General features: G+C 40.0%; 1 protein-coding gene across 1 annotated transcript; it reads left to right on the top strand.

Annotated features, from left to right (window-relative positions):
* The first annotated feature begins 10,698 nt into the window (after positions 1-10,698).
* Positions 10,699-25,541, top strand: prr35.S (proline rich 35 S homeolog). The gene is made up of 3 exons (XM_018239241.2): positions 10,699-10,894; positions 21,001-22,587; positions 24,224-25,541. Exons 2-3 carry the CDS (start codon positions 21,113-21,115, stop codon positions 24,867-24,869), a joined length of 2,121 nt encoding a protein of 706 aa, XP_018094730.1. The 5' UTR covers positions 10,699-10,894; positions 21,001-21,112; the 3' UTR covers positions 24,870-25,541.
* Positions 25,542-27,110: the final 1,569 nt, after the last annotated feature.

The raw sequence follows: 27,110 nt of genomic DNA, 5'->3' as shown, positions 1-27,110 counted from the left end.
TTTTCGAGATTTTTTATTCGAATTTGACTATTCGCCATGATAAAACCTTTTTTTTTAAATTCCTGTATAAGTCAATGGGCGAGGTACAGTGACCAATTTGAAGATGTTTGTAGCCTTCTTGACATTCAAGTTTTTTTTGGAGAAAAAACTCGATTCGAGTTTGGTTGAATTCAAAAGTTTTCGGGTCGGTAAAAGTCCTAGTTTGACATGATCGATTTTTTAAATAAATTTCCCCCAATTGAATTTCGAGTAAAATCAAATTCATATGAGTTAAAAAAATAACACACGAATTCAAAATTCGAATCTTGATAAATATGCCTCCCCATGATCTGCTCATTTCACCGTTATGTCCACCATGAAGCGGGAAATATCAGGCTGATCCGATCATTTGTCTTTTGTGCCAGCAACTGGATTATAATGCTGCTATGCCTGGTGGTCGTATTAAAGGGATCCTGTCATCGGAAAACATGTTTTTTTTCAAAACACATCAGTTAATAGTGCTACTCCAGCAGAATTCTGCACTGAAATCCATTTCTCAAAAGAGCAAACAGATTTTTTTATATTCAATTTTGAAATCTGACATGGGGCTAGACATTTTGTCAATTTCCCAGCTGCCCCCAGTCATGTGACTTGTGCCTGCACTTTAGGAGAGAAATGCTTTCTGTCAGGCTGCTGTTTTTCCTTCTCAATGTAACTGAATGTGTCTCAGTGAGACATGGGTTTTTACTATTGAGTGTTGTTCTTAGATCTACCAGGCAGCTGTTATCTTGTGTTAGGAAACTGCTATCTAGTTACCTTCCCATTGTACTTTTGTTTGGCTGCTGGGGGGAAAAAGGGAGGGGGTAGATATCACTCTAACTTGCAGTACAGCAGTAAAGAGTGATTGAAGTTTATCAGAGTACAAGTCACATGACTTGGGCAGCCGGGAAATTGACAATATGTCTAGCCCCATGTCAGATTTCAAAAATGAATATAAAAAAATCTGTTTGCTCTTTTGAGAAATGGATTTCAGTGCAGAATTCTGCTGGAGCAGCACTATTAACTGATTCATTTTGAAAAAAAATTTTTTCCCATGACAGTAACCCTTTAAGGAATCAATAAACAAAGGTGGACCTCAATCTAATGGGAAAATCAGATCTGCCCGATAGATGATTTTCAGCAGATATCGCTCAGTCGGGCCCTATACATAGGCAGATCTGCTGCACGCGCGGCTAAAAAATTTTTACTTCCTTGTTTTGTGACAAAAAGTCACAAGATTTCAAGGATTTGGATTGGCCATGCTGAATCCTGCTGAAAATGGCTGAATCCTGCCTGAATCCTCGATCTGGTGCATCCCTGCTTTAGATAGAGATGCAGCATCTTGTCCTAACAAGGGGCTCCTACTAACATTTAAATAGTGGATGTGTGACACTAAGGTCAAAGTGATGGCAATTAGTCATTAATTATCCAATAGAGCAGTACTGAGCTGCAATGTGAGCTTGGGGTCCTGCAGGAATCCCACAGTTTCTTAAAACTTGGCACCCAGATCAGGTTCACCAACTGGTCGAAGTGATCAACTAGATGGCCCATATATTAGATATATATATTTTTTCCATCTCATCTAGAAACAGGTCCTTGTCCCACTAATACCGCTTGTTCCCCTTGGGGAAATGACAGACCCACTGCCCAGAAGAAAACTTGTCCTCTAAACTGTCCATTTGTGGTCACAGCAGGTTCTCTTATCAAGTGATCAAGGAGGGAGATGGACTATAAAGGTTTATGACCTGATCAGCTCCCCAGGGTATTATGCAGAACACTGCACCACTGAACCATTTCCTAACAGTCTCTGCAGCACATTTCACTAGGAACTTGATCCAGGCTCTGAAATCACAGAGCAAAGCTGCAAAGGCTTTCTGTTAATTCTCAGCTTCCCAATATTCCAAACAGCAAATATAAACATCAACTATGTAACTACCATCCAGTGTCCTGGACTTCACCCAGCTAACGCCCTTCCTTTCAATTAAGCCAAGGTTGCATTTGTTATGTGTATATACAAATCTTACAGATAAGAAGACCATCACATAAACACATAAAATCCAGCCATGAAATGAATTATTCATCATAAATAAAAAAAAAAGAATCAAATAAGATCTAAATTGCATTTTCTATATGTTATAGATATTACCTTTTTTTGATTGTGCTTGTTGTTAATGAATGAATGGGAATTTTTCCCAGGCCTTGTTGCATTAAGTACATTATCAGCTGGAACAGACTTGTACCATGGTATGAATTCTTTCTGCCCCCGGTGAGTAAATAAGTCTGTAAGAGAACAGCAGCTTGCTGAATACAGCCTAGACATATGTATGTATAATTTCCATATAGCAGAGCACCATGACTTAAAGTGATACTGACACTAAAAAACAACTTTTCAAAAATGTACCTATAGCTCCTGTTGACCGTTTTTCACTAATATGTCTGCTTTTATAAGTAATTGTTACTTGAAGTTCCTAAACCTGACTGTTTTGTCAACCTGACTGTCCCTTCTTAACCTGTCAGTTAGAGTTTCTAATGCTAACGGACTCCTGCTGCACAAACGTTTTTTATTTTAGCCGGCGCAGAGTCAGGGAAGGCGTTTGGGGAGATTGGTCGCCACAAAAACGAGTCGATTAGTCGCCAGGTGACCAAATCTCCCCAAAACGCCCTGTGTGGACTTACCCTAACAGTTTTCCCAAAATCCAAGTTTAAATTTGAATGTTCATGTCTCTGGTGTTTCAGTCAGGCAGCTCAGTGATTCAGGTTTACAGTAGCGATGTGCGGGGGCGGGATTTCCCCGACCCTAACCCTCCCTCCATTAGCCCCGCCCGCATACGCACTTCTGGGTTCCTTTTATAGACCCGCCCATGACGTCACAACCTTTTGTTGTGGGTGGGGCGAGCAGGCACAGCTTCTATAAAGGACTAACCTGGAAGTCGGAAGCCGACATTTGACGGCGGCTCCCGCGAAAAAGTGTGCAAGGTCGGCCTGAACCCGCCCAGGTAAACCCGCAGGTCCCGCGGTTATCGGGTTGGCCCGCACATCACTAGTTTAGAGTCTGAACTGTTACAATTTGCTACAATTAGTTGATACATTTCTCAGCAGTATCTGTGGAATATTAGTTACAGCGTAGCCATATATTAGCTGGGTAAATGATTAATAAAAAGCTGATATTATTTTCTAAACAGGAATATTTTCGTTCCTCACGGCTGCCCAGCCTGTGCTGGGGACAGGGGGAATGCTTCCAAATACATAATATTAGGTGATTGAATTGCATAAAAATAGCTTTTAAGGGGAAAAAATGAGGTCAGATGTGAAAGGAAATCTAAAGTAATGTTACAGCGTAGCCATACAGTAGCCATCCTTTTTGCCTGCTATTGTATCAATTCTAACAGCTGCCTATAATGAAACCCAGAGATTGATAAGAAATGTATCAACTAAATGTATCAATTTAGAACAGTTCAAGAGTCGCGACCCCCCTCCCAGATCTGTTTTAGAAGGTGAAAAATGAAATTTTACACTTCAATATTAGAAAAACAGTCACAAATAGAAAATAGAAAGTATTTGGAAAAAAGTCTTTGTTTATGTTGAGCTATCTGAAAACAACTGAACTGAAAAAAAGTGTTTGAAGCTGAACCACCCCTTGGCATTATGTGGCCCTTGAACAGCTTTAGGTGGTCACAGATATATATTATATAATATATAATATGTTATATATATAATTTACATTAGCAGTTACTGTCAAATATACAAAATCTAGATAATATAGTCAATGGGTATCCCCAGCAAAATGTGCCAATAATTTTTTGTTTCCACATATTGTGTTGCTTGGAAATAATAGGTTAAAATGTCATTTTGTTGATCTGCGGTTACTTTGAGCCGCTCAGTACATCTGCTGTTTGAGCAAAACAATAAATCTGAAGGCAGAGTTCTTGATTATACCGATGTAGTCTGGTCCTGGGGAGGTGGCACTGAACTCTCTTGCCCTGTTCTGTAAGGCCTGATTAGGACTCAGGCTGATTGCAGTTTTTTTTTGGTATAAATAGCCCCTGAGCAAACATTACAAATATTAGCTGGGTAAATGATTAATAAAAAGCTGATATTATTTTATAAACAGGAATATTTTCGTTCCTCTCGGCTGCCCAGCCTGTGCTGGGGACAGGGGGAATGCTTCCAAATACATAATATTAGGTGATTGAATTGCATAAAAATAGCTTTTAAGGGGACAAAATGAGGTCAGATGTGAAAGGAAATCTAAAGTAATGTTACAGCGTAGCCATACAGTAGCCATCCTTTTTGCCTTCTATGGGTAACTGCACTGGCACCTTGACATGGCCACATTGAGCCTATGTAGTAAATTACCCCCCAGAGATTGTTGCCTGTTGCTATCAGGGGCGATTCTTGCTATAATGCCGCCTGAGGCGGCCTTCTTTCGCCGCCCCCACCCCTCCCCACGGCACTAACCTTTATAGCGCCGGAGAGGGCAGGGGCGGTCCGCGACGCTTAGTGCAGAGAGCGCTATAGCGCTCTCTGCACTAGAAGAGCCGAATTTCCAGTTTGAAAACCGGAAATTCGTCTCTTAGTTACCAGGAGCGGCATTTTTGCCGCCCCTGGCAACCAGGGGGGCGCTGCCGCCTGAGGCGAGTGTCTCAACTCGCCTCATTGGTGGAGTGCCCCTGGTTGCTATGAGCATCACATGAAAGGAGATATATAAAGGAAGCAGACCCCACAGCAACCCCCTAAGCTTAGCTCAAAGCCCACTGAGCATGTGCAGTGTCACTGACACTACTAATAAAATCCAAGATGTGACAACTTTGAAGGCGTCTTACTTTTATAGCGATGCTGAACCTTTAGGCTGGTGCATTAAGCTCAGTATAGAAAATGACATTTCTAGCCATATTCATTTTTAGGGTTTAGTTCTCCTTTAAAGACTGGCTTGATACTGAATTGGTTAACTTTAAAATTATGATGAAGCAAAACTTTGAATTGGTTAAATTTCTACAAAATGTTTTGGCCAATGAGATCCCTTTTTGGAGCCCTATCATGACTAAACAGCTCTCATGGGTGCCTCATTAAAGGGTTATTCACCTTTAAACTAACTTTTAGTGTGATGTAGAGAGTGATATTCTGACACAATCTGCAATTGGTTTTGCATTTTTTTAGTTATTTAGCATTTTTGTTCAGCAGCTCTTCAGTTTGCAATTTTAGCAATTGGGTTGCTAGGGTCTGAATTACCACAGCAACCATGCATTGATTTGAATGATAAACTGGAATATGAATAGGAGCTGGCCCGAACAGAAGGATGCCTAATAAAAAGTAGCAATACGATCATTTTGTAGCTTGACAGTAGAATTTGTTTTTTTAGATGGGGTCAGTGACCCCCATTTAAAAGCTCAGAAGAAGGAGGCAAATCATTTTAAAACCATAAAAATGAAAAAATGAAGACCAATGGAAAAGTTGCTTAGAATTAGCCATTCTATAACGGGAGACCATGGGTGCAGTTGCCCACTGCAGTTATATCAGTGTCTAGGTGGATAATGTTTAGAGTCTAGATATCACAGTACTGGGTCTCCCTCCAAGGGTTCTTAATGCCCCCCAATGGTTTTGCATGGACTTCCTTTGTTTGGACAAACTTATTTGAAGGGAAATGACTCCTGAACATTTCAGACTGAATAGTAATTTTTTCTGAGGTCCCTTATGGGGTAATGTAATAAACAAGCAAAATCATACCTGGGTCTAGTAATCCACAGCAAACAATCAAATGTTTGCTTTGAACCAGCTTTCATTAAATGGCACCTGCTGGTTGGTTACTAGACCAATACTAGACCAATAAACTAATTTGCACCTTTAAAGGGGTTCTTCAGCTTTAAAGGAGAAGGAAAGGCAATTAACATTTGGGGGATGCAGTTTTTTGCTGATAGGAGCACCGGCCCGGGGTGTCAGGTAAGTAAATATAATCACTTGGGGGTGTCTAACTTTTGGCACCCCAAGTGTAAATTGCCTTTTCTTCTCCTTTAAATTAACTTTTAGTATAATGTAGAGAGTGATGTTCTGAGACAATTTGCAATTGGTTTTCATTTTTTAATATTTGTGCTTTTTTTAAATGATTTAGCTTTTTATTCAGCAGCTCTCCGGTTTGCAGTTCCAGCAATCCAGATGCTAGGATCCAAATTACCCTATCAACCATGCATTGATTTGAATAAGAGACTGGAATATGAATAGGAGATGCCTGAATAGAAAGAGGAGTAATAAAAAGTAGCAATAACAATACATGTGTAGCTTATAGAGCATTTGTTTTTGTAGATGGGGTCAGTGACCCCCATTTGAAAGCCAGAGTCAGAAAAAGAAGGCAAATAACTATAAAAAAATAAACAATTAAGTATAAATAATGAAGACCAATTAAGAAGTTGCTTAGAATACACCATTCTATAACATACTAAGAGTTAACTTAAAGGTGAACCACCACTTTAATTATATTATCCCCTTGGGCTACAGTTTTGACTGATTTCCATGGGAGTCAATCCATATATAAGCACCGCCATACGAAGCAGAAAAAAGGTATGGAAGGCAGAAATAAGCATGTAATGGAAGTAACTGTAACAAACAGGACCCCCTGCACTTCTTACATATCTTGGATTCATGTGCTTCTTCATAAAGAATTGGTGGTAATAATAAGAATGAATACTATTATGGAAGTGCATTGTAAGAGCCTCTAAATCAATCTTACAGGACAGGGCCATAGAGCACTCCTTCCCTCTAATGGAACATCATTCTCAGTGGCCATTAATAGTTCTATTTATTATTATTATTATTATTATTATAGCTCTTTTTATTATTCCCATCTACTATTGTGGTCTATGCAGAATGGCCTTGAGTGCAGCAAATAGCTACATCTCCCACTTGCAGAACGCCTGGCCCTCGTTATATATGCAGTATCATTTCTGGATCAGGGTTTTTCTGTACTTTAGATCTCCATACCTTACGTTTATTAACACAGCTTAAAACAACGGGATTGTTTTTCTACCAGTTTGGATCCATGCTGCTTCGTTCCCATCAAGCACCAGGTACTGTTCTATTGCTTCCAAACTTTTAAACTCATTCCGCAAAACTTGTTCCGTATAAACAAAAAACTTTATGACTCACTGGAGGTGCTCCATGTAGGCCCTGCTGCAAACCAAAAGCCTTCTTAAACTCCAAACAAAATAGAACATAGACACACTCCACATACTGCTTCTGCAAAAATTTTTTTGAAAAAAGCTTCTTTTATTTGTGAGATCCCAGCAAACGTTTCGGGGACATGCCCCTTCATCCAGTGCTACTTACAAACTGTGCAAACAAAGATTTTTAAAGGGAGGTAAATCACAAGCCCCACCTTCCTTAATTACAAAATTGACATCATCAAGTTAATTAACATAGGTATAAAAATTTTATCAAAATCATTTTAGAAAAGGATCCATAATACCTTAATAAGGTGATTATTCAATACTATTGATAGTCCCTTGGTGCTCATAGTCCATATAATCATGTGATCCCTTTGTGATAAAACTGTAAAAAGAAGTATATGAAATTTTAAAACTCAAAATGTAATAAAAATCCAAGCATGCCGAACACACCAGAAAACCTCGTGGTAAATACTGTATATCTAAATTTATTCTTACTGACTGTCAGACTAGAGTTAATAATAAGGGGCTGGGCTTTGTAACAGCGGCTAAAGGTGACTTTGTACGATTTAAAATTGACTTTATGCGCTTTATAAGGACAATCAGGTTGAAAATGCATTTTAAGGGTGCAAAAGGAATAGAGCTTAATTTACCTGTTGTAAAGAAAAGGAATACTTCATTTGATCCGGAAATTACCAGTGAAAATCTACAGTAAATGTATTTACACAGATGGTTTTACAGGACACTGAAACACTTAATTGGAAATGCCTGTCGAAAAAATTATACAACCTATCGAAAGAAGAACATAGGGCACTCCAGGATTTAAAGAGTAATACAGATGAAGGCGGACAAAGGGGGTGCCATTGTTGTGATGAATAAATCAGATGACATGGAGGAGGCTATGAGGCGATTGAATGATATAGTACATTACACCAAGTTGGAACATGATCCCACGAATGCTATAAAAAAAGAAATAGATTTGTATGTAAGGGAGACATTTGATAATGGCATAATTGATAAAAATGTGCGGGACTTTTTAATTACAGATCATCCAATGGTGCCGGTATTTTACCTCCTACCTAAGATACATAAGAACTATAAACCACCGGGACGCCCAATAGTATCGGGGGTGGATTCATTACTGCAACCTTTAAGTATATACTTGGATAAATATCTGCAACCTTTGGTACAGGATATTAAGGGGCTGATTCACTATGGGTAGAATATCGAGGGTTAATTAACCCTCGATATTCGACTAGGAATCAAAATCCTTCGACTTCGAATATCGAAGTCGAAGGATTTAGCGCAAATTCTGCGATCGTATGATCGAAGGATTATTCCTTCGATCGAACGATTAAATCCTCGAACGATTCGAAGGATTTAAATCCAACGATTGAAGGAATATCCTTCGATCAAAAAAACTTAGGCAAGCCTATGGGGACCTTCCCCATAGGCTAACATTGACTTCGGTAGCTTTTAGATGGCGAACTAGGGGGTCGAAGTTTTTTTTAAAGAGACAGTACTTCGACTATCGAATGGTCAAATAGTCGAACGATTTTTACTTCGAATCCTTCGATTCTAAGTCGTAGTCGAAGGTCGAAGTAGCCCATTCGATGGTCGAAGTAGCCCAAAAAATACTTCGAAATTCGAAGTTTTTTTACTTCGAATCCTTCACTCGAATTTAGTGAATCGGCCCCTAAATGTTGTCTTAAAGATACAACTGATTTCCTAAACAAAGTTAATGAGATATCAAATTTGGACACTTATCATTATATACTAGTATCCCACATAATGAGGGTATAATGTATATTGAGGAAGCATTGTATCAGTATGGGAATGAATCTAGGTTGGTCATTTTTCTGGTAGAACTACTGCGGATAATATTAACAAAAAACTATTTTAGATTCCATAAAACATTCTTCCTACAAAAACAGGGTACAAGTATGGGTAGTAATGTCGCCCCAAGTTATGCAAATATCTTTGTTTCATTTATTGAGATCATGGTATTCTTTGAACAAGCATATAGTCCATATATAAAAAACTACCATAGGTATGTGGATGATATTTTCTTTACCTGGCATGGGGATAAAAAGACATTGGCAGATATGAGTAGAATCATTAACACTTTACATCCCACGCTGAAATTTACATTAACATTTCATGATAAGAGCATTCGTTTTTTGGATGTATTGGTGACCAAAAGTGATGGAACACTCAAAACTGATTTATTCCGTAAAGAAACAGACAGGAATAATTTGATGCTAAATTCTAGCTTTCACTCTAGAAGTGTGAGTAAAGGTCTTCCCTACAGTCAATTTCTAAGGGTAAGAAGAATTGTTTCAGATGACCATTTGTGTTATAAAAGAATGATGGAGATGTTACAGAGATTTGAGGATAGAGGGGATTTTTTGGTTAAACAGGTGCAGAAGGCGATGAAAGTTGAAAGGGTAAATCTCTTGGGGAGCGCAGAAAATAAAAAGAAACAGAATACGGAAAAGAGATTACCATTTGTCACCACATATAATGCACACTCTGATAGAATAAAATCTATTGCATACAGACACTGGGAAATTCTAGAGAAGGATAAACACTATGGGACCCTCTTTAGGGAGAAACCATTGTTTTCATACAAAAGATCTAGAAATCTGGGAGACCAACTCATTAGAACGGATATAGGAGTGAGTTGTAGTCGCCAACCTACATTTTTTGGTACACCGCAAAAAGGTACATACCCTTGTCTATCGTGTCAATGCTGTAGTAGCATTATAAAGGGTAATAAGTTTAACCATCCCTCTAAGGGGTATGAGATTGATTTGAAAGATTTTGCCACATGTTCAACTATGGGTGTAATATATATGTTAAAATGCCCTTGCGGTAAAGCATATGTTGAAAAGACAAAGAGACAGATTAGAGTGCGTATTGGAGAACATAAAAGGTCGATTGATAACTGTGATTTAGATAGAATGAAATATGTTACTCCGGTTAGTAGACATTTTAAAACCCATGGACATAATAGTAAACAACTAAGATGGTTGGTACTCCAGGTAGTAATATTGTTACAACAAGAGGTTCTGTGGATAGAGAAATTGAACACACTAGCTCCAATGGGATTAAATGAGGATCTAAGTAATTCCTGTTTCTATTAATGGGGGAATATGTGTTGTGCCTGATTTTGTAAAATTGAGATTTTTATTACATTTTGAGTTTTAAAATTTCATATACTTCTTTTTACAGTTTTATCACAAAGGGATCACATGATTATATGGACTATGAGCACCAAGAGACTATCAATAGTATTGAATAATCACCTTATTAAGGTATTATGGATCCTTTTTATTAATTGCTTTAAAAGAATTCTATGGGCAATTGTAATGCTGTATTTTGGAGCTTTCTGAAAAATAGATTTCTAGATAACAGATCCTCCACCTGTAATTTAAAACTGTATACATGATTTATTTATTTTTTGCAGTGGTTGAATTGAAATGCCTAAATGTGAATGTTTGCTGCCTTTCCAAGACCTACATGGGTTATTTTTGGTCAGATCCTAGATTTCAATTGGGTGATTGCTCAGCCTCCTCCTCTGGGATCTGACCAACCAGCAGGTGAGAGGGAGGGCTTCAAGTTTATTCAGAAATGTCCCTTTACAATGGAGAGGGATGAGGATTTTATAAACCGGCAGAGCAGAGTGTGTGTGAATCGGACTCACAACATTAGACGTTTATGTAAGTTCCATTGATCATTAATTACTCTTGGGAACCAATGTCAGTGCAGTTATTTATATATAATTTCATTTTCGGTTTGCTGCATGCAATGCTCATACTGTAATTTCAATTTAAGCAGAAAGCCCGGGGAATCTAGGGATAAGCAGGATTATATATGTTACTTTAGCTTTCATGTGTTTATTAGATAAAGTTCTAAACTGCTCAGGAAAGAAAGAAACATTTTAGGATTGTATGACATGTATGCTCACTTTCATGTTTTATCATTTTCCTGCACAATTGTCATTCTTTCTTAAGAACTAAAATCAGTTTTTTGCTAAGATCAAGAAAAGTACATGTCCAATAAATAGCAATTCATATAAGAGCATGGGCTTGTGTTGCAAATTATCTAGATGTATGTAACGGAAGCAGGGTGAATAAACAGAGCAATATATTAATAGACCGGATTAATAGACCAATGATGACTGATACATAGCTGCATGGCTGAGAAAGATTTAAAAAAAATATATATTACGTACAAATATACATAGAGAGAGACAGACAGGCACACATAGCTAGAGAGAAATAGATTGATAGGTAGATATAAATATAGGCGGATAGATAATAAAGATATATCATAGATGAGCAGATATACAGTATATGATAGATGATAGATAGATAGATAATAGATAGATGCAAGTAATATCCTGTAAATTAATATATGCACATATAACTGTATATATATATATATATATATATATGCAAGTAATATCCTGTATATAGATGTACAGATGTAAATAATATCTGATGGATAGATAGACAGACAGACAGACAGATAGATAGATGTAAGTAATATCCGATCGATAGAAAGATTGACAGATACAGTATATGTAAGTAATATCCTGTATATCAATAGGTAGAAAAATAGATGTTCGTAATATCTGACAGACAGAGAGACAGATTGATAGATAGATACAGTAGATAGATAGATAGATAGATGATAGATAGATAATAGATAGATGATTATGATAGACAGACAGACAGACAGACAGACAGATAGATGTAAGTAATACTGTGTAAAAGACAGAAAAATAGATGATCGATAGAGATAGATGTAAGCAATATCTGGTAGATAGATAGATAGATGATAGATAGATAGATAGATAGATAGATAGATAGATAGATAGATAGATAGATAGATAGATAATAGAGAGATTGATAATGATAGGTGTAAGTTATATACTGATGGACAGATGTAAATAATACATAATGTATAGAAAGACAGACAGATACATAGATGTAAGTAATATCCGATAGATAGATGATAGATAGATGATAGATAGATAGATAGATAGATAGATAGATAGATGTAAGTCATTTCCTGTATTTTTAGATACAGATAGAAAAATAGATGATCACATTATCTGATAGACAGAGAGACAGAACGATAGATACTGTAGATGATAGATAGATAGACAGACAGACAGACAGACGGATAGATAGATGATAGATAGATTATAGATAGATGTAAGTAATACTGTGTAAAAGACAGAAAAATAGATGATAGAGATAGATGTAAGCAATATCTGGTAGATAGATAGATAGATAGATAGATAGATAGATAGATAGATAGATAGATAGATAGATAGATAGATAGATAGATAGATTAAATAGATAGATACATATTAGATAGATAGATAATAGATAGATGGATAGATAGACAGACAGACAGACAGACAGATAGATCAGATAGATACTGTAGATAGATGATGATAGCTAGATAGATAAAAGTGAAAATGTAGATGATAGATATGAAAATGAGCAGAGAGATGACAGATAAAATGATAGATGCGTATAAATATAAATGAAAAAGATATACTGTATATGGTAGATAGATGGAAGTAATAGTCTGTGTATAGAAACATAGATGATAGATGGATGATGCACACAAACATATATATTTATACATAGATGGACACGATTTAATTATATAGTACCAACAAGTAACTCAGGGGGCGGTGACATTGATGGGCAATGGAGGAATTATTATTATTTTTCCGTTCTTTATTTGACAGATTAATCACGGATATAATATTGGCAATTGGAATGGTATCTGTGAATTAGGAGAAATATTGGAGATATGTTTCAAACAAGTAATAAGGGATGGGATGTATTATTTGGAAAACCATTATCCAGAAAGTTCCAAAATATGTATGATTCCATAGAGCCTATTTATGGAACAAATGTTTTTTTTTCCTTTCCTTTTTCTCTATAATTATATAAACAACTACACTCATATTTAAATAATAAAAGACCACCTTGAACTTGATGTTACCTAAGCTGCATAAATCCATACTGGTGGCAAAACATTTCTATTGGATTTATTTATACGTTGCTCGGCCTCGCACTGAATAACCTTACTGCAGTTATTGGGTATGGAGTTACTGTTATGGGATCTATACGTGGAATAGGATTTAGGTGTTTTTCCTGTAATGTTTACTAAAAATCATGAAAACTTAAAATGAACCTAATAGGATTGTTTTGCCACCAATAAGGATTCATGCAGCTTAGTTACAGTAACGTACCATTTTATTATTATAGAGATCATTAATAAATAATTAAGAAATCATTAAGAAATAATAAATATTTGGTTAACTAGGGATCTCTACCATATTTCAGAGCTTTCTGGATAGTGTGTTTCCTATTATAATCTCTGTAGCAAAGTTTTATATTTATCGGCATGGTTGGTGGTGGTTCATTTCCATTACTAAGAGGTGTCAGTACTTTAGGACTGTTATTAACTAACATGTCACTAAGAGCAAAATAAATATCAATGGGATTCTTAACCTATGGGTCAGGACCCGAAAAATAGGTCGCTGTGCTGTTGGGTGGGTCTCCATGGTCCCTCAAATTACAATTTTTAAAAAATAAAATTTTTTTGGTCACAAAGCTGATAGAGCAACATAATTTGGATCCCCTGAGACAAAATATTAGGAACCACTGTTGCAGAAAAAGGTGTCTATTTCCCGGGAATACTGCATGGGAGGCAAAAAAATGCACAAACTCATAGAATTTCTTTGTGTATCTGCTGTGCATCCCCTAAACTGAATTTTGCTCAGATCATTTAAGTATAAAGACCACTCCTACTTAATATTATTTTTGCATTTTAGCCTGATCAGGTTTCTATAAATAGTGACCAGGACTTTGAAAAGACTATTCAAGGTACTCAAAACACTGACCCACAATCAGGACCCCTGAACTGAACTCGGTGCTGCAGAATGAAGCTGTTTTTGTAATGGGAGCAGACAAGCCGAGGGAGAGCCGAGCTGTGTATTGGTGCACAAGAAGCAACCAGCAGCCTGCGCTGCCCCCGGGATTCCTAGTGTGGCCCCCAGGGGTCCCAGGCACAGGAGGTTGAACCATTTGTTAGTGGTCGGGAGCAGCCTGTGGCAGCAAACTGCGCAACATGAAAAATGGGTCTGTACCAGGCTCTCTCACCAGCAGCTGCTGCAGGAGATGGGCATGTCCTCCCCCTCACTGACATCAGTTGCCCCCTCAGGGGTCAATCTGTGTGTGCCAACACTACCCTCTGCCCATTCTGCGCTAACACTCTATATGTGCTCCCTGTTCAGTGACTGCCTTTGCTGCCTGTTCTTTAACTCTTTATTTATCAGGACTCCCAGTAGCCGCTATAGAGCGACACCATAATTAAAGGGATTGTTCACCTTTAAATTAACTTTTAGATGGCACTGCACCTAAAAAAAACGGAGATCGGGAATGGGGTCTGGCCCAGCCCTGGAGTGATTTTGTGAGACAATTTGCAAATGGTTTTCATTTTTTTGTGGTTTTTGAGTTATTTAGCTTGTTAATGCAGAAGCTCTCAATTTCAGCAATAGGGTCCAAATTCGCTTAGCATCAATGGACTGATTTGAACAAGAGACTGGAATATGAATAGTAATAAATAGAGTAATAAAAAGTAGCAATAATGAATGATACATTTGCAGTCTTACAGAGCATTTGTTTTTAGATGGGGTCAGTGACCCCCCCCCCATTTGGAAGCTGGAAAGAGTCAGTGGAAAAAGGAAAATAACCCAAAAACAAAAAAATATAAATAATGAAGACCAATTGCAAAGTTGCTAAGAATCGGACCTTATATAACATACTAAATGTTACCTCAAAGATGAACCACCCCTATAAGCCATAGTCACTCTCGTGTACATTAAGGCCAGTTAGTTCATCTTTGCTCCTCGCACTATTTTACACTATTGGCGTTGCTACCTTTTAAGTCAAAAGGGGGTAAGTTCACCTTAAAATTAAAGGACCAGTAATGCCAATTTTTTTAAAAAAAACAATGTTTGCATAGAACAAAAAAAAGACACCATGCCATATGTAACTTTAAAATCGCCAAGTCTTTATTAAAAAATAACTTACCATAACGCCGCTTGCGCTCCTCTTCAGAAAAGGTGACAGAGCGACGATCCATCGTGCGGCGCTCGATTTCTCCTCCCTACCTTCTATAGGAGATAGCCAGGGAGGAGAAATCGAGCGCTGCACGATGGATTGTCGCCCCCTGTCGGCTTTTCTGAAGAGGAGTGCAAGCGGAGTTTCGGGAAGTTCATTTTTAATAAAGACTTTGCAATTTTAAAGTTATATATGGCTGGGTGTTTTTTTTTTCGTTCTATACAAACAAATTTTTGGCATTTACTGGTCCTTTAACATTAGGGCTCTAAGGCAATAGGGAATTTGGCTTCTTTTTTCACGGTTTTCTTTATTTTTGATCTGTAGCTTTCAGGCTTGGAATTTACACTGCTATCTGGTTGCTAGAGATCAGCGACCATAGCAACTAGGGATGCACCAAATCCACTATTTTGGATTCGGCCGAACCCCAGAATCCTTTTTGAAAGATTTGGCCGAATACCGAACATAATCTGAATGCAAATTAGGGATGGGAAGGGGAAAAAAATTTTTATTTCCTTGTTTTGTGACAAAAAAGTCATGCGATTTCCGTCCCCGGCCCTAATTTGCATATGCAAATTAGGATTTGGTTCCGCCTGGGAAGAGATTTGCCCGAATCTGTATACTGTTGAAAAAGGCTTGATCCCGGCCGACTCCCGAATCGAATCCTGGATTCGGTGCATCCCTAATAGCAACCAGGCCACAGCTGAAAAGCCACATATGGAAAATAAATAGAAAAACACAAATAACAATAAAGCGGAAACCCCACAGTCCGGCAGACATTTGGAAAAGAAGCAGAATAGGAATGTTAATAAATCAATAACCATAAGAAATTGGGGGGGAAAAAAAGACGACCAGTTGAAGAAGTGCTTAGAACTATAGAACTATAAGACACAAGTTATATAAAAAGGAGAATTTCCACTTTAAGGGATTTAGGCCGTGTGGGTTTGCATTATCTGTTCCCAGCGGGTATGTATGTGGTTTTGCTAAGCAGATTCCTGGGGTGTGTTTGTATTGGTTATATCTGCCCATACTCCCCAAACTTTCAAACTTATCTGGGCAGCCTCTACTAATATATGTTAGCTTGTAGAAGGGGAGTGCTTGGTTTACTATAGATTTCCATCTCTTTAGGGTGGGTGAGGTAGGCAACTTTCAAGTTAGGATAATTAGGATAGTTTTCCTGGCATAATAGTAAAGGAGTCTCAGGAGGGTGCGTTTCCTTTTTAACTGTAATAATAAAACAGAACATTGTACTTGATCTTGATTAACATTATGGGAGGCAAACAAGCCTATTGGGTTTATTTAATGTTTAAACTATTTATTTTAGTAGACTGAAGGTCTACTAAAAAAGTATGGAAAAATCCCTTATCCGGAAAACCCCAGGTCCCATGAATTCTGGATAACAGGTTCCATACAGTATATTATTCAGTCATTGTGAGGGATGTTTTCTTTTTAATATGAAGGTTGTGCTGCTTTTCGAACTATTCTACCTCTGTAGCTCTGGGTAGTGATTCTGTGTTGCTCTATGGAGCATGGTAGGTGTTTCTCAGGGTGGGGAAGTTATTGTGTGTGGTGCTGTTTTTCTCCCTGGATGCAGGAGCTGTGTGTGGCTAGGGATGTAGCGAACCGCCGTTTTGGTGTTCGCGAACGCCGTTCGCGAACACCGGCAAAAAATGCGAACGGTTCGCGAACCGTTCGCGAGCTTCGAACACCCGCAAAATCGTTTGATTCGAACGTTCGAAGGATTTTTCGTTCGATTCGAACGTTTGAAGGATTTTCATCGTTCGATCGAAGGATTTTCATTCGAATCGAACGGTCGAGGGGTTTTAATCGTTCGAACGAATGGAAATCGTTCGAACGAATGGAAATCGTTCGATTTTAGCGGTCGGATGGTCGCGAACTCAAATTGCGAACGTTCCCAAACGTTCGCGAACATTAGGCGGACGCGAACGGTCGAAGTTCGCGCGAACAAGTTCGCAGGCGAACTGTTCGCTACATCCCTATGTGTGGCCTTCTGTGTTACTGTGCATTTTTGGGCAGGGTTATTGTTGCTTATTAATGGGGGCTCATATTCTCTTGGTGTGAGGAATGTGCTTATTTCTTTTTATTGTTTTGCAGCTTTTTCCTCTGAGTGGAGTGGAGATGTAGTTACCTTGCTGGGGGTGTGTGCCTATCTGCGTCATTGATTCATCACTCTTTGGCTCTGTGTTAGAATCAGAGACCTGTCTGTGCTAGAGGTGCAGTTATAACAGAGAGAAGGGACTCAGTAGCAGCATGAACCTTTACTTTGGGTGTGGGTTTGTGTTAAGCTGTGTAGAAAAACCTCACGGCACTCATGCTTGATAAAGAGGGTTACCCCGAAACGTTGCATTGCACTCCGCTTCAATAAATCATTGAACTTTTCACGCAGACCTGAGTGCCGTGAGGTTTTTCTACACTGTTGCATTGGGAGGTTGCCGAGCCTCCACCCACGTGCACCAGGCAAATCTTTATCTATCGTAAAGGAGGGTGTGCGAATACACACTACATTGGTTGGACTTTGTGTTAAGCTGGCCATAGATGTAAAGATTTTTAAAAGATCTAATCGTTATCGTGAGACCACGATTATGTCGAAATGAACGTTTAAATGTACGATGTGTCCATCAACTAAAAAGACCATTTCAGGCGATATTGCCAGCAAAACTGAAGATTAGCTGCCTGCTTGTCCCTGCAAACATAGATACATTGCACTGGGACCGACAAAGATTTTTTGACCTGGCCGATCAATTTCCCAACAGATGTCGGCCGAAAAATTGTAAGATGTACGATCGTTTGAATCCCACTAACCACACGATAATTTGACAGATTGATTGGACTGCGCTGAAATCGGTCGTTCACAAAAGAAGAATCGTTGTGTCTATGGGGTGCTTCATTTTCTGGATAGGCAGGCATTGTTCTGAGTATGGGGATTGATTGATTGTATGTCTCCCTGTTGGAGTCCTTCCCATCCATTTATTATGGCAGGGTAATACCTAAAATGGCATTAATATTCTGTCGCAGATCTATGTAAGAATACAGAGTCCAAATACACCATGCATCAGTATCTGAAACAATTAAGTACTAATCAAACTGTGTAAATTACCAATTTTTTAAAAATACATTTTAAATGTAAAATTTCAGCAGCAGCTGCTTAAAAATGATGTGGAAAAAAAGCAATCCTCCTTGCCGTCTACGTTTTTCCAATTGACTTAAATAGTTTACCTTATAAATATAACTGTGTGAAATAACGGCATAACATACAGTGATCAGGCAGCATAAAAGGCAATACGCAGCTTTATAAATTCATCAGTATTGCCAATATTACACCGGACGATAAATAGGCCCCTAAGCATTACACTTGCCATGCATACATACAGTACATAGGTGAAAGGGCCCTGTGCTAAGAAGCTCATGGACAGTTGGAGGGCCACATATCTGATTTGTCGTTTTTAAGGGGGCCCCAGACATCCTGCTTTATCCTGTGCCAATGCTCTTCTCTAACTTTATTCTTATCCTATTGCTCTATAGTATCTCTGTTTGTTGGTCTCTTTCTTAGATTTCTCTGTTTAGAGGAGACCAAGTTAGCCTCTATAGGCAGAGAGGACCTGGGAATGAAATTGATGCAGGTTCATGTTGCCGGGCACCTTGGGAACACCATCTTACACACCTTTATCTCAAACTAAATCCAGTTCAGATAATTATAAGCCCAGCAGATTCTTCAATGTGACCGCCTGTCCCAATTTCCTATTTTTATCAGCCTCTCTCTTTTTCTCTTCTTCGCCACACTTTCCTCCGATTATTCTACGTAGATAGCTCTCGATAGATTCACTTTTTTTATTTTTTCTTCTTCTAATTCTCTTTTACTTTTTCCCTGTTTCTTTGGCTACTTCTCTGTGCACTCTCCTCTATCCCCCTCCTTCATCACTTATACCCTTGCCTCTCCTCTTCCTCTCCCCCTGGCAGGTTAGAGGCAGCCCTCAGTGTGAGACTGTGCAGTGATACAGCAATTCCCATGCACAGGTGCAGGGCCCCTGATCCTGTGTTACCCTCAGGCACGTCCCCCGTGCTTTGCCTGACAGACCAGTGGAAGTAATATCATGTGGCAGTTAGAGGAATCCAGCAGACCAAGAAGATATGTTAGGAAGTGTCTCAGAGACCGTAGCTCAAACACCTGTCTCTTCCTCCTGTGCCTTTTCTCTTATCACTCTAACAATACCTTAATTATCTGCACACTTTTATCAGATCTCCTTAGTATCTGTGTTTTTCCATGTGCCTACAGCGTAGCAGCAACTCTAGTTCTCTAGAAACACAGGTTTCAGAAGGGAAAATAGAATATGCAAACATTTTGACTGCTGATATTCCTGATCACCTGATATATGGTCTTCCCTTTCTGTAATATATTTAGCAGTTCATTCTCTTGTAGACCAATACAGAAAAGAATGGTTTTGGTTCCGTATTAGGATAAAAGATACCAAAACCTCTCTTGCCTGGCGTATTCTGTTATAGCTCGGGCTTACATTGTCTTTATGGGTCCATTAATCATAGCAATCACATGTATGGGGGCAATGGGTAGGCATGGGTAGGCATGGTGATTTTAAATACAAGTGTCCTTACATTCTCCTTTACTTATGGCTATTACACTCTTTGGTTCAAGACCCCCATTGAATTTCAAGCTTTGTTCAGTGCACTTAGTTCATAACAGGGTTACAGATATAGGAAAATATTGGTGTATCATCATCCATTCTGTTACAGTCCAATAATATCAAGGGCAGCAACTGATTGTTTACCATAAATTGTAGCCTTACTGACCTTAAGCTGGGCTTTCAGGTGTATCTAGAAGACAATTCACTCCAAATCTCATCCTAATTGGCTGTACAGTATGTTGTGCTTCCTCTGTCACTGCTCCAGGCTGCCCAGGGGGGTCAAACCAAAATTTTGGGAACCAATATGGTTGTCTGAAAGGCAGACCATGATCTACTGAAATAAGAGTTGATCATTGAAATACAATACAGTTTTGCCAAACAAGTATATCTTTTACTGATGGCAGGTGAGATTGGGCTGATCCAATTATTTGGCCCTAGGACCACATGATTGGATCACTATGACAGGGCTACAGGTTGTCGGGGCGCAAATATAAACTGATGAGGACCTTCTTGTTATTGGGCTTTAAACCTGCCCGATCAAAATCTGGCCAATTTACTGGCAAATATCGGTTGGGTAGGCCAGTCTGAGTGCCCCATACATGGCAAGATGGCGGCATGGACTGAAGAGGCCTAATTGGCAGATAAAATCTGCTCATATATGACCACCTTCGTGTAATGAAATTACAGTAGACCCAGATACAACGAGCTTAAATAAATTCAACATCTGTAAATTTTGAGCTTCATCTAATATGCCTTTGAGAAATAGATACAACAGACCTCACCCAATACAATAAGAATAAGTTCAACGCTTATCTCATGATTTTCCAGTAGACTACAAGCAACGCTAGGCATTTGATCACCTGATACCCAGTGGACCATGGTATTTAGTAACTTTTTTGTTCACTGCACAATAAGCCTTTATGTCATACAGATTAAATGTGAAAATTGAAATTTTAAACTTCAGAAATCAAATTACTGAAAAGGCACTGATCATTGTCCCTTTTTATATTACAGGCTAGGCTCGTTTACTTGAATGACACAACCATATCTAAAGCTTTTTGGAAGAGACAAAACCCTTGATTTCATTTTTCAAGGGAAACACTAGGAGGTGCAGTCAGCAGAAAATATGTCTAAAGACGAAGAAGGGGGTTGTAAGCTGAGCTCAGCCTGCAAGCACAAGGAACGCAAGCCCAAAAAACCCCATTATATCCCACGGCCATGGGGAAAGCCTTATAATTATAAGTGCTTTCAGTGCCCATTTACCTGTATGGAGAAGTCCCACCTATACAACCACATGAAGTACAGTCTGTGTAAGAACTCCTTATCCCTGCTGATAGAATCTGACTGGCCTTACAAGAAGAGTAATTTCCTCATCCCTGAAATGCACATTGTTCAAGAGCCCCAGCTAGATGTTAGCTCAGAGAGACAAGAGGTGTGTGATTCAACTGGACCTAACACTATTAAAACCAGACTGGTTGTTCAGAAAGCTTTTGCCAACATGGCAAATTTCCAGGATGAGGAAAAAGAGAGAGAGGAAGATGAGGAGGAGGAAGTATCAGGCCAAGGTCTGAAAGAAAAGGCCATACGTTTGCAGATAAACCCTTGCAAGAGTGATGCTAACATCAATATGACAGGGTTAAAGAGTAAAAAAGAGCAGTCAGGCAAGGAAGGAGAGCCTGAGTTCATCATTACTAATGTGTTCTCTTTAGAGGGACAGAGTGACAAGGAAAAAGAAGACCACAAACTAGCCAAGGCTCCCAGAAAACCTTTAAATAATGTAGTCGGGGCCCGGTCTGAACATTGGAAGCTGCTCTCCAGCTCGGTTAAGAAAGGTGGGCCAGAGACACAAGCAAGTTGTGCTGGAGCCAATATCATTCCTTGCTACCCGCCATCAACATATACAGACTACCAGGAACACCAAGGACTGTCACTACTGGGCATTAACTACCCGTTAAATACCAGCCTCTTCTCATATTTAAGCCCCGCAGTGTCAAGCAGTTCAGCGCAGCTTCCATTCTTAGCCTCAACAGCCCAGCTCATGCAACCTTCCTCTCAATTCCAAGCATTTCAGAACACAGAGAGGTCATCTTTCCTCCCCAGGTTCTACTATCCATTGTTATTTGAGCACGTATTTAATACTACTGAGAACAAAATGGTTGCAGGAAAGCCAGTGAGCACCACCCAAGTGCCAGAACACCTGTCCTCCATGCCAACTCCAAAGGCAAAGACGCTGGAGACTCCGAAAATATGCCTGAACAAATCCCCAGAGACCAAAAGCAGCATTTCTTGGGGCCCCAATGACAAGGTATCAAAGCAAATGTCTCACCACAAAATAACACATAATGAAGAAGTAAAATGGACATCCCAAACAGCAAGAGACATTCTCCAACATCAAAAGACATCTGCAAGTTACGTAGGCCCCATTTCAAGCATACATGGAAGCCCCATATTTCAAAAAGAGCCAGAAGATGATTTTTTTTGGGCAGAGAAGAATCCTGTGAGGTATTTGAAGAGAAAGGCCTGGTTGCTGAGAGATGGACAAGAAGCAAATATGGGCCAGACTGCACTGCTTGACCACCAAGCCCAGGACCCTCAGAACAGGTACAATCTCCAAACAGAGGCAGGTTGCCTTAAACATTATTGCAGTTACAGTATTTCTAAAACATCACTACTTTTGGCATTCAGATTTATGGACTTTTAATAAAATGTTCCCAAAGTCCCAAAAAGCAAGTCTGCAACTGCTGTAGTGACCCAAGCCCAACTGTTAGGGGCATCAATAGTAGTCAGTCTTTGTGACAGCGCACTCCGGACCTCACAGGAAAAATCCACTGAAGCCAAGATTTTTTTGACCTGGAATCTTGACTTGGTGGATTTTTCCTGTGAGGTCCGGAGTGCGCTGTCACAAAGACTGACTACTATTGATACCGTTTTTTCTTGGCGACAGATTCGGGTCAAAGCACCGATCGGGTAAGAACGCTTCCTACTGTGTATTATTCAAACAGTGTATTTAAGTGAAGACTGTGTCACCTCTTAAGCGTGAGGTTCGGGCGGTGCGCACCAGGACCAACAAACACATTTGGTGATCAGTAAGCAGGAGCTTCTAAGCTAGTCTTACCTTGGATGTAGTGCTGGATGCAACTGTTAGGGGCAGATTTACTAAGGTTCGAATGGTAAATTTGAAAACTCAATTCGATTTGAATTTAATTTGAATTGTTCCTATTCGATCGAATTACAGACGTTCGAGTTTTTTTATAAATAACCTCCCATTCGAGTTGTGAGTACATTCAAGTTTATTAGAGTTAAACATAACTCTAAAATTTGACCTTTGATAAATAACCCCCTTAATGTCAAAGATGATTGCATAGCTATTGCCAATGTGGCCTTTTTGTAACTGTGCCCAAGTATATCTTGTACCTCATTTATTGGTTTACAATTCATAGCTTGAGTGGGAGAGAGAGGACTCTCATCGTTATGGAACACAGTGTCGGACTGGCCCGGCGGGACACCGGGAAAAAACCCGGTGGGCCCCGACCCTCGTGGGCCCCCGCCGGGCCAGGCCCCCTCAACAGATATCTTGTTTTTTGAAATAAAAAAAAAAAATCTTCGTCGATGCGCAGTGTGCGCATGCGTGCAGACGCAGCGCCGTGCGCGCGTACACACAGAGGGTGCCACCGTGTGCGCATGCACACTGAAGGGCGCCGCACGGCGCGTTGCAGCAGGGGGACGGGGGCCTGTAGGGGGGCCCTGGACTGGAGTCCCGGTGGGCCCCGGGCCCCCCAGTCCGACCCTGATGGAACATGTTGCCTAATTTAGTTAAGAAAACCACTGGCACTCACGGCTGATTCAATCAGGGAAAACCCCTTGCATGTTTATTTGCAGTTGTGCAACGTTTCGGGGTAGTACCCCTTTGTCAAGCATGCTGTGATTTTCTTGGAATTGTATGTTTGGGAGGGTGCTGATCCCTCCATCACCGTGCATCAGGCATTATCTACAAAAGGCCAGGGTGTGTGAGTGGCCCATACATTCCGCTAATTTAGTTAAGGTCATTCTTTAAGCAAGATATATTTTTGCAAAATTCCCACAAATATCTTGATATACATAAAATACAATAATTTTGTTTTTAGTATGTGACCATTCAGGGTGAAGGTTCTTTTGTATACAACAAATTATTTCTAAGTGAACTTCCGTTTTCCAGCATAAACACTAATATTACTTTTTTAATGTCCTCTCTCTTCAGCAACTCTTGCTCACCCACTGCTACGCCTCTTAATGTCTGGAATGAAAAAATCCCCATGATGGAACAAGCTTCTTGCAAAAGGAGAAGAGAATCAGAGCCCAGCACAGGCATCTTGGCACAAAAGAGTGAGAATACTTCACTGCTCATTGGAGACCTCTCCAGGACTCTGGAGGAATATGGGAAGGTGGAAAAGAAGCTGTCTAACCTGGCATCTGAGGACAGTGGCCGGCAGAAAGCTCTGGTGGAACAACTTGGCAAAATACGCCTTGAACTGCTGCACATCCACCATACCCTAGAGAAAACATCCTGCCCTTATGAAGGACCATTAGACCTCTCTGTTAAGAGGGCACAAGTGGGTATGGTGGGGGCAGACAAAACAAGAATAGGTAACATAGTGACCCCACCACTTTCTGAGTGCCCATCCAAGCAACTGATGAAAGTGGAACTGTTGTCACCAGAGCTGGCTACCTGTTATGTCCGTCCAACCAAGTGTGAAGCAGATTCCAGCGTACTCCTGTGCCCAGATGGTAGAATTGGGGGTGCAGGCATAGTAAAAACACATATATCCATTCAGGATGAGGGGGCCAGTGCTGGTGTTAATATAGGATTTAGCAAAGAGCAAAAGCAGATGTGTAAAAATGTGTAATTTCACAAAATGACCCTGCGACAGGGCAGCCACGTGCATAAATATTTCCTAAATAATTGTGAATGCTCGCTACAGTGAACTGAAATATGCTGAAATGCATAATATTTCATATACATGTACGATTTTTTTAAGATTTTATAGAGTTTAAGATTAAAGGGAAAGAACTTGTGGCAGCAATGCTCTATGGCTAGCACTCTCATTCAGTGTTGGACTGGGATTTCTAGGGTCGACCATAGATGGTTCAATTTCACAGCTACTAGATACAGATACAATTGTATATGTTTTTATATAGGCCCACAGTGTAAATACAGAAGGGCTGATTCAAGTCTCCTAAGCTGGGGCCCATCAGGAGATCCTTGGGTACTCTGCTGAACCAGTCTGTCCCTGTTCCCAACCATAACCAAACTCCCGAGCCTCCTTGTGTCTGCAGAAAAGCAGACAACCTGTCTTTAAAAGCAGACAATCTGTCTTGTCTCCCAAACTTGGAAATGTGTGCAAAACTGTTACAGAGCCTTAGGTCACCTTCAAACTATGGTACCAGCAGTGCACATCTAACAGACTGCAGTCTATTTACCATGCTCAAGTTCCGCTCTGAGAACTGTCTCTGAGCAGAGAGCCTTGGAGAAAGGACTCATGAAAGGACACAAAAGCTTCACTCCTTCGCAAATGTAACATTTACCAGTCTCTCGGGCTTCTGCAGAAACTCATTTCCACACCACTTACTACACATACATACCAGGCCTGGACATAGCCATTTCTTTGGATGGTGTGTTAGCTGATTTGTGAACAAACCTGATTCATTAAAAAATAATCTCACTCTTATGCAAGTCTCTAAAGCAGTGATTCCCAACCAAGTTGCTCACCAACCCCTTGGATGTTGCCAGGGCCGGAACTAGAAGTAGGCAGAGTAGGCACATGCCTAGGGGCACAAAGCTGGGGGACACCAGGCACGTACCTTCTCTGCTGCTACCCCTAGTGCGGTAGTTCACTCATGCGCGCCAGTGTCAATTCGTGCATGCGACAATTTTCGCACGCGATCTGCGCGCGTGCACGCTTCCAGCCGGCGTCGCGACTGGTCATGCCTAGGGCGCCTGCCCCAGCTATGGATGTTGCTCCCAGTGGCTGCAAAGCAGATGCTTAGCTTTGAATTCCAGGTTTGGAGGCAAGTGTTGGTTGCATAAAAACCAGGTGTACTGCCCAACAAATCCTCCTGCCTGTCCACATAGGGGCTACCAAATGGCCAATCACAGCCTTTATTTTGCACCACCCAAGGACATATTTCATACTTGTGTTCCTCCTTAACTCTTTTTATATTTGCATTTGATGTAAATAAAGTATCTCTTGTGGGGAAAAAAAAGATTGTCTGGCAAGTAATAGGGCAGGGATGTTTAATTTATTTCAAAACCAATTCACACACTCATGAAATGCATTTGGTGACTTGTGACCGGTATTCAAAACAAACTAAAGCTGGTCATAGACGCAAAGTTCTGATCGTAAGAATTCTCGATTCGTACGATTTTCGTAGTCCTGACATTTTTCGTCCCACGGAGATCGGTCGTTTGGTCGATCGGACAGGTTAAAAGATTTCTGTCGGCTGCCAATAATTTCTCTGCATATATTGTCGATGGTACGTTTTTCAGTGGAAGACCATAACTTTCATACGATTGCTGTAGGGGCAGAACATCAGCTGATCTGTTCTTTTACTACTTTATTTGATCTGAATGGTTAGTGGCAGGTCGGGAGATGGGGAAGATCTTTGCATCCATGGCCAGCTTAAGACAGAATGTACAGTATGCAATACACACTTCCATCTTAATGTAACAAGCAAACTAGTTCAGATAAAAGTTGTAACAATGTATCTTAAACATAACCTTTAATACATGTTCCAATTAAAAACTTGTGACCAGGGCCGGATTTACATAGTGTGCACCCCTAGGCCCACTGTTGTTTGTCGCCCCTGTCCCCTTCATTTTATTTGTTCAAATTTTCATCATCGGGACTGGAGCAATGGGGATTAGCGCATGGGAAATTTAAAACTATTGTATCTCCTGGGCATCCCCAGTGTTTCTGAACTAATGTGGGTGTGGTTGGGCATCATGCCGCCCCCTAAAATCCTGCCACCCTAGGCCTGGGCCTTGGTGGCCTCTCCACAAATCCGGGCCTGCTTGTGACCACAGATCACATCCATAGATTGCCTGATACTGTTCATATCCAACCAATCAACCCACGGCTGAACAAACG

The sequence above is a fragment of the Xenopus laevis genome, chromosome 9_10S (genome assembly GCF_017654675.1).
Source record: "Xenopus laevis strain J_2021 chromosome 9_10S, Xenopus_laevis_v10.1, whole genome shotgun sequence".
NCBI classification, from domain to species: Eukaryota; Metazoa; Chordata; class Amphibia; order Anura; family Pipidae; genus Xenopus; species Xenopus laevis.
This window is presented reverse-complemented; position numbering and strand designations above follow the sequence as displayed.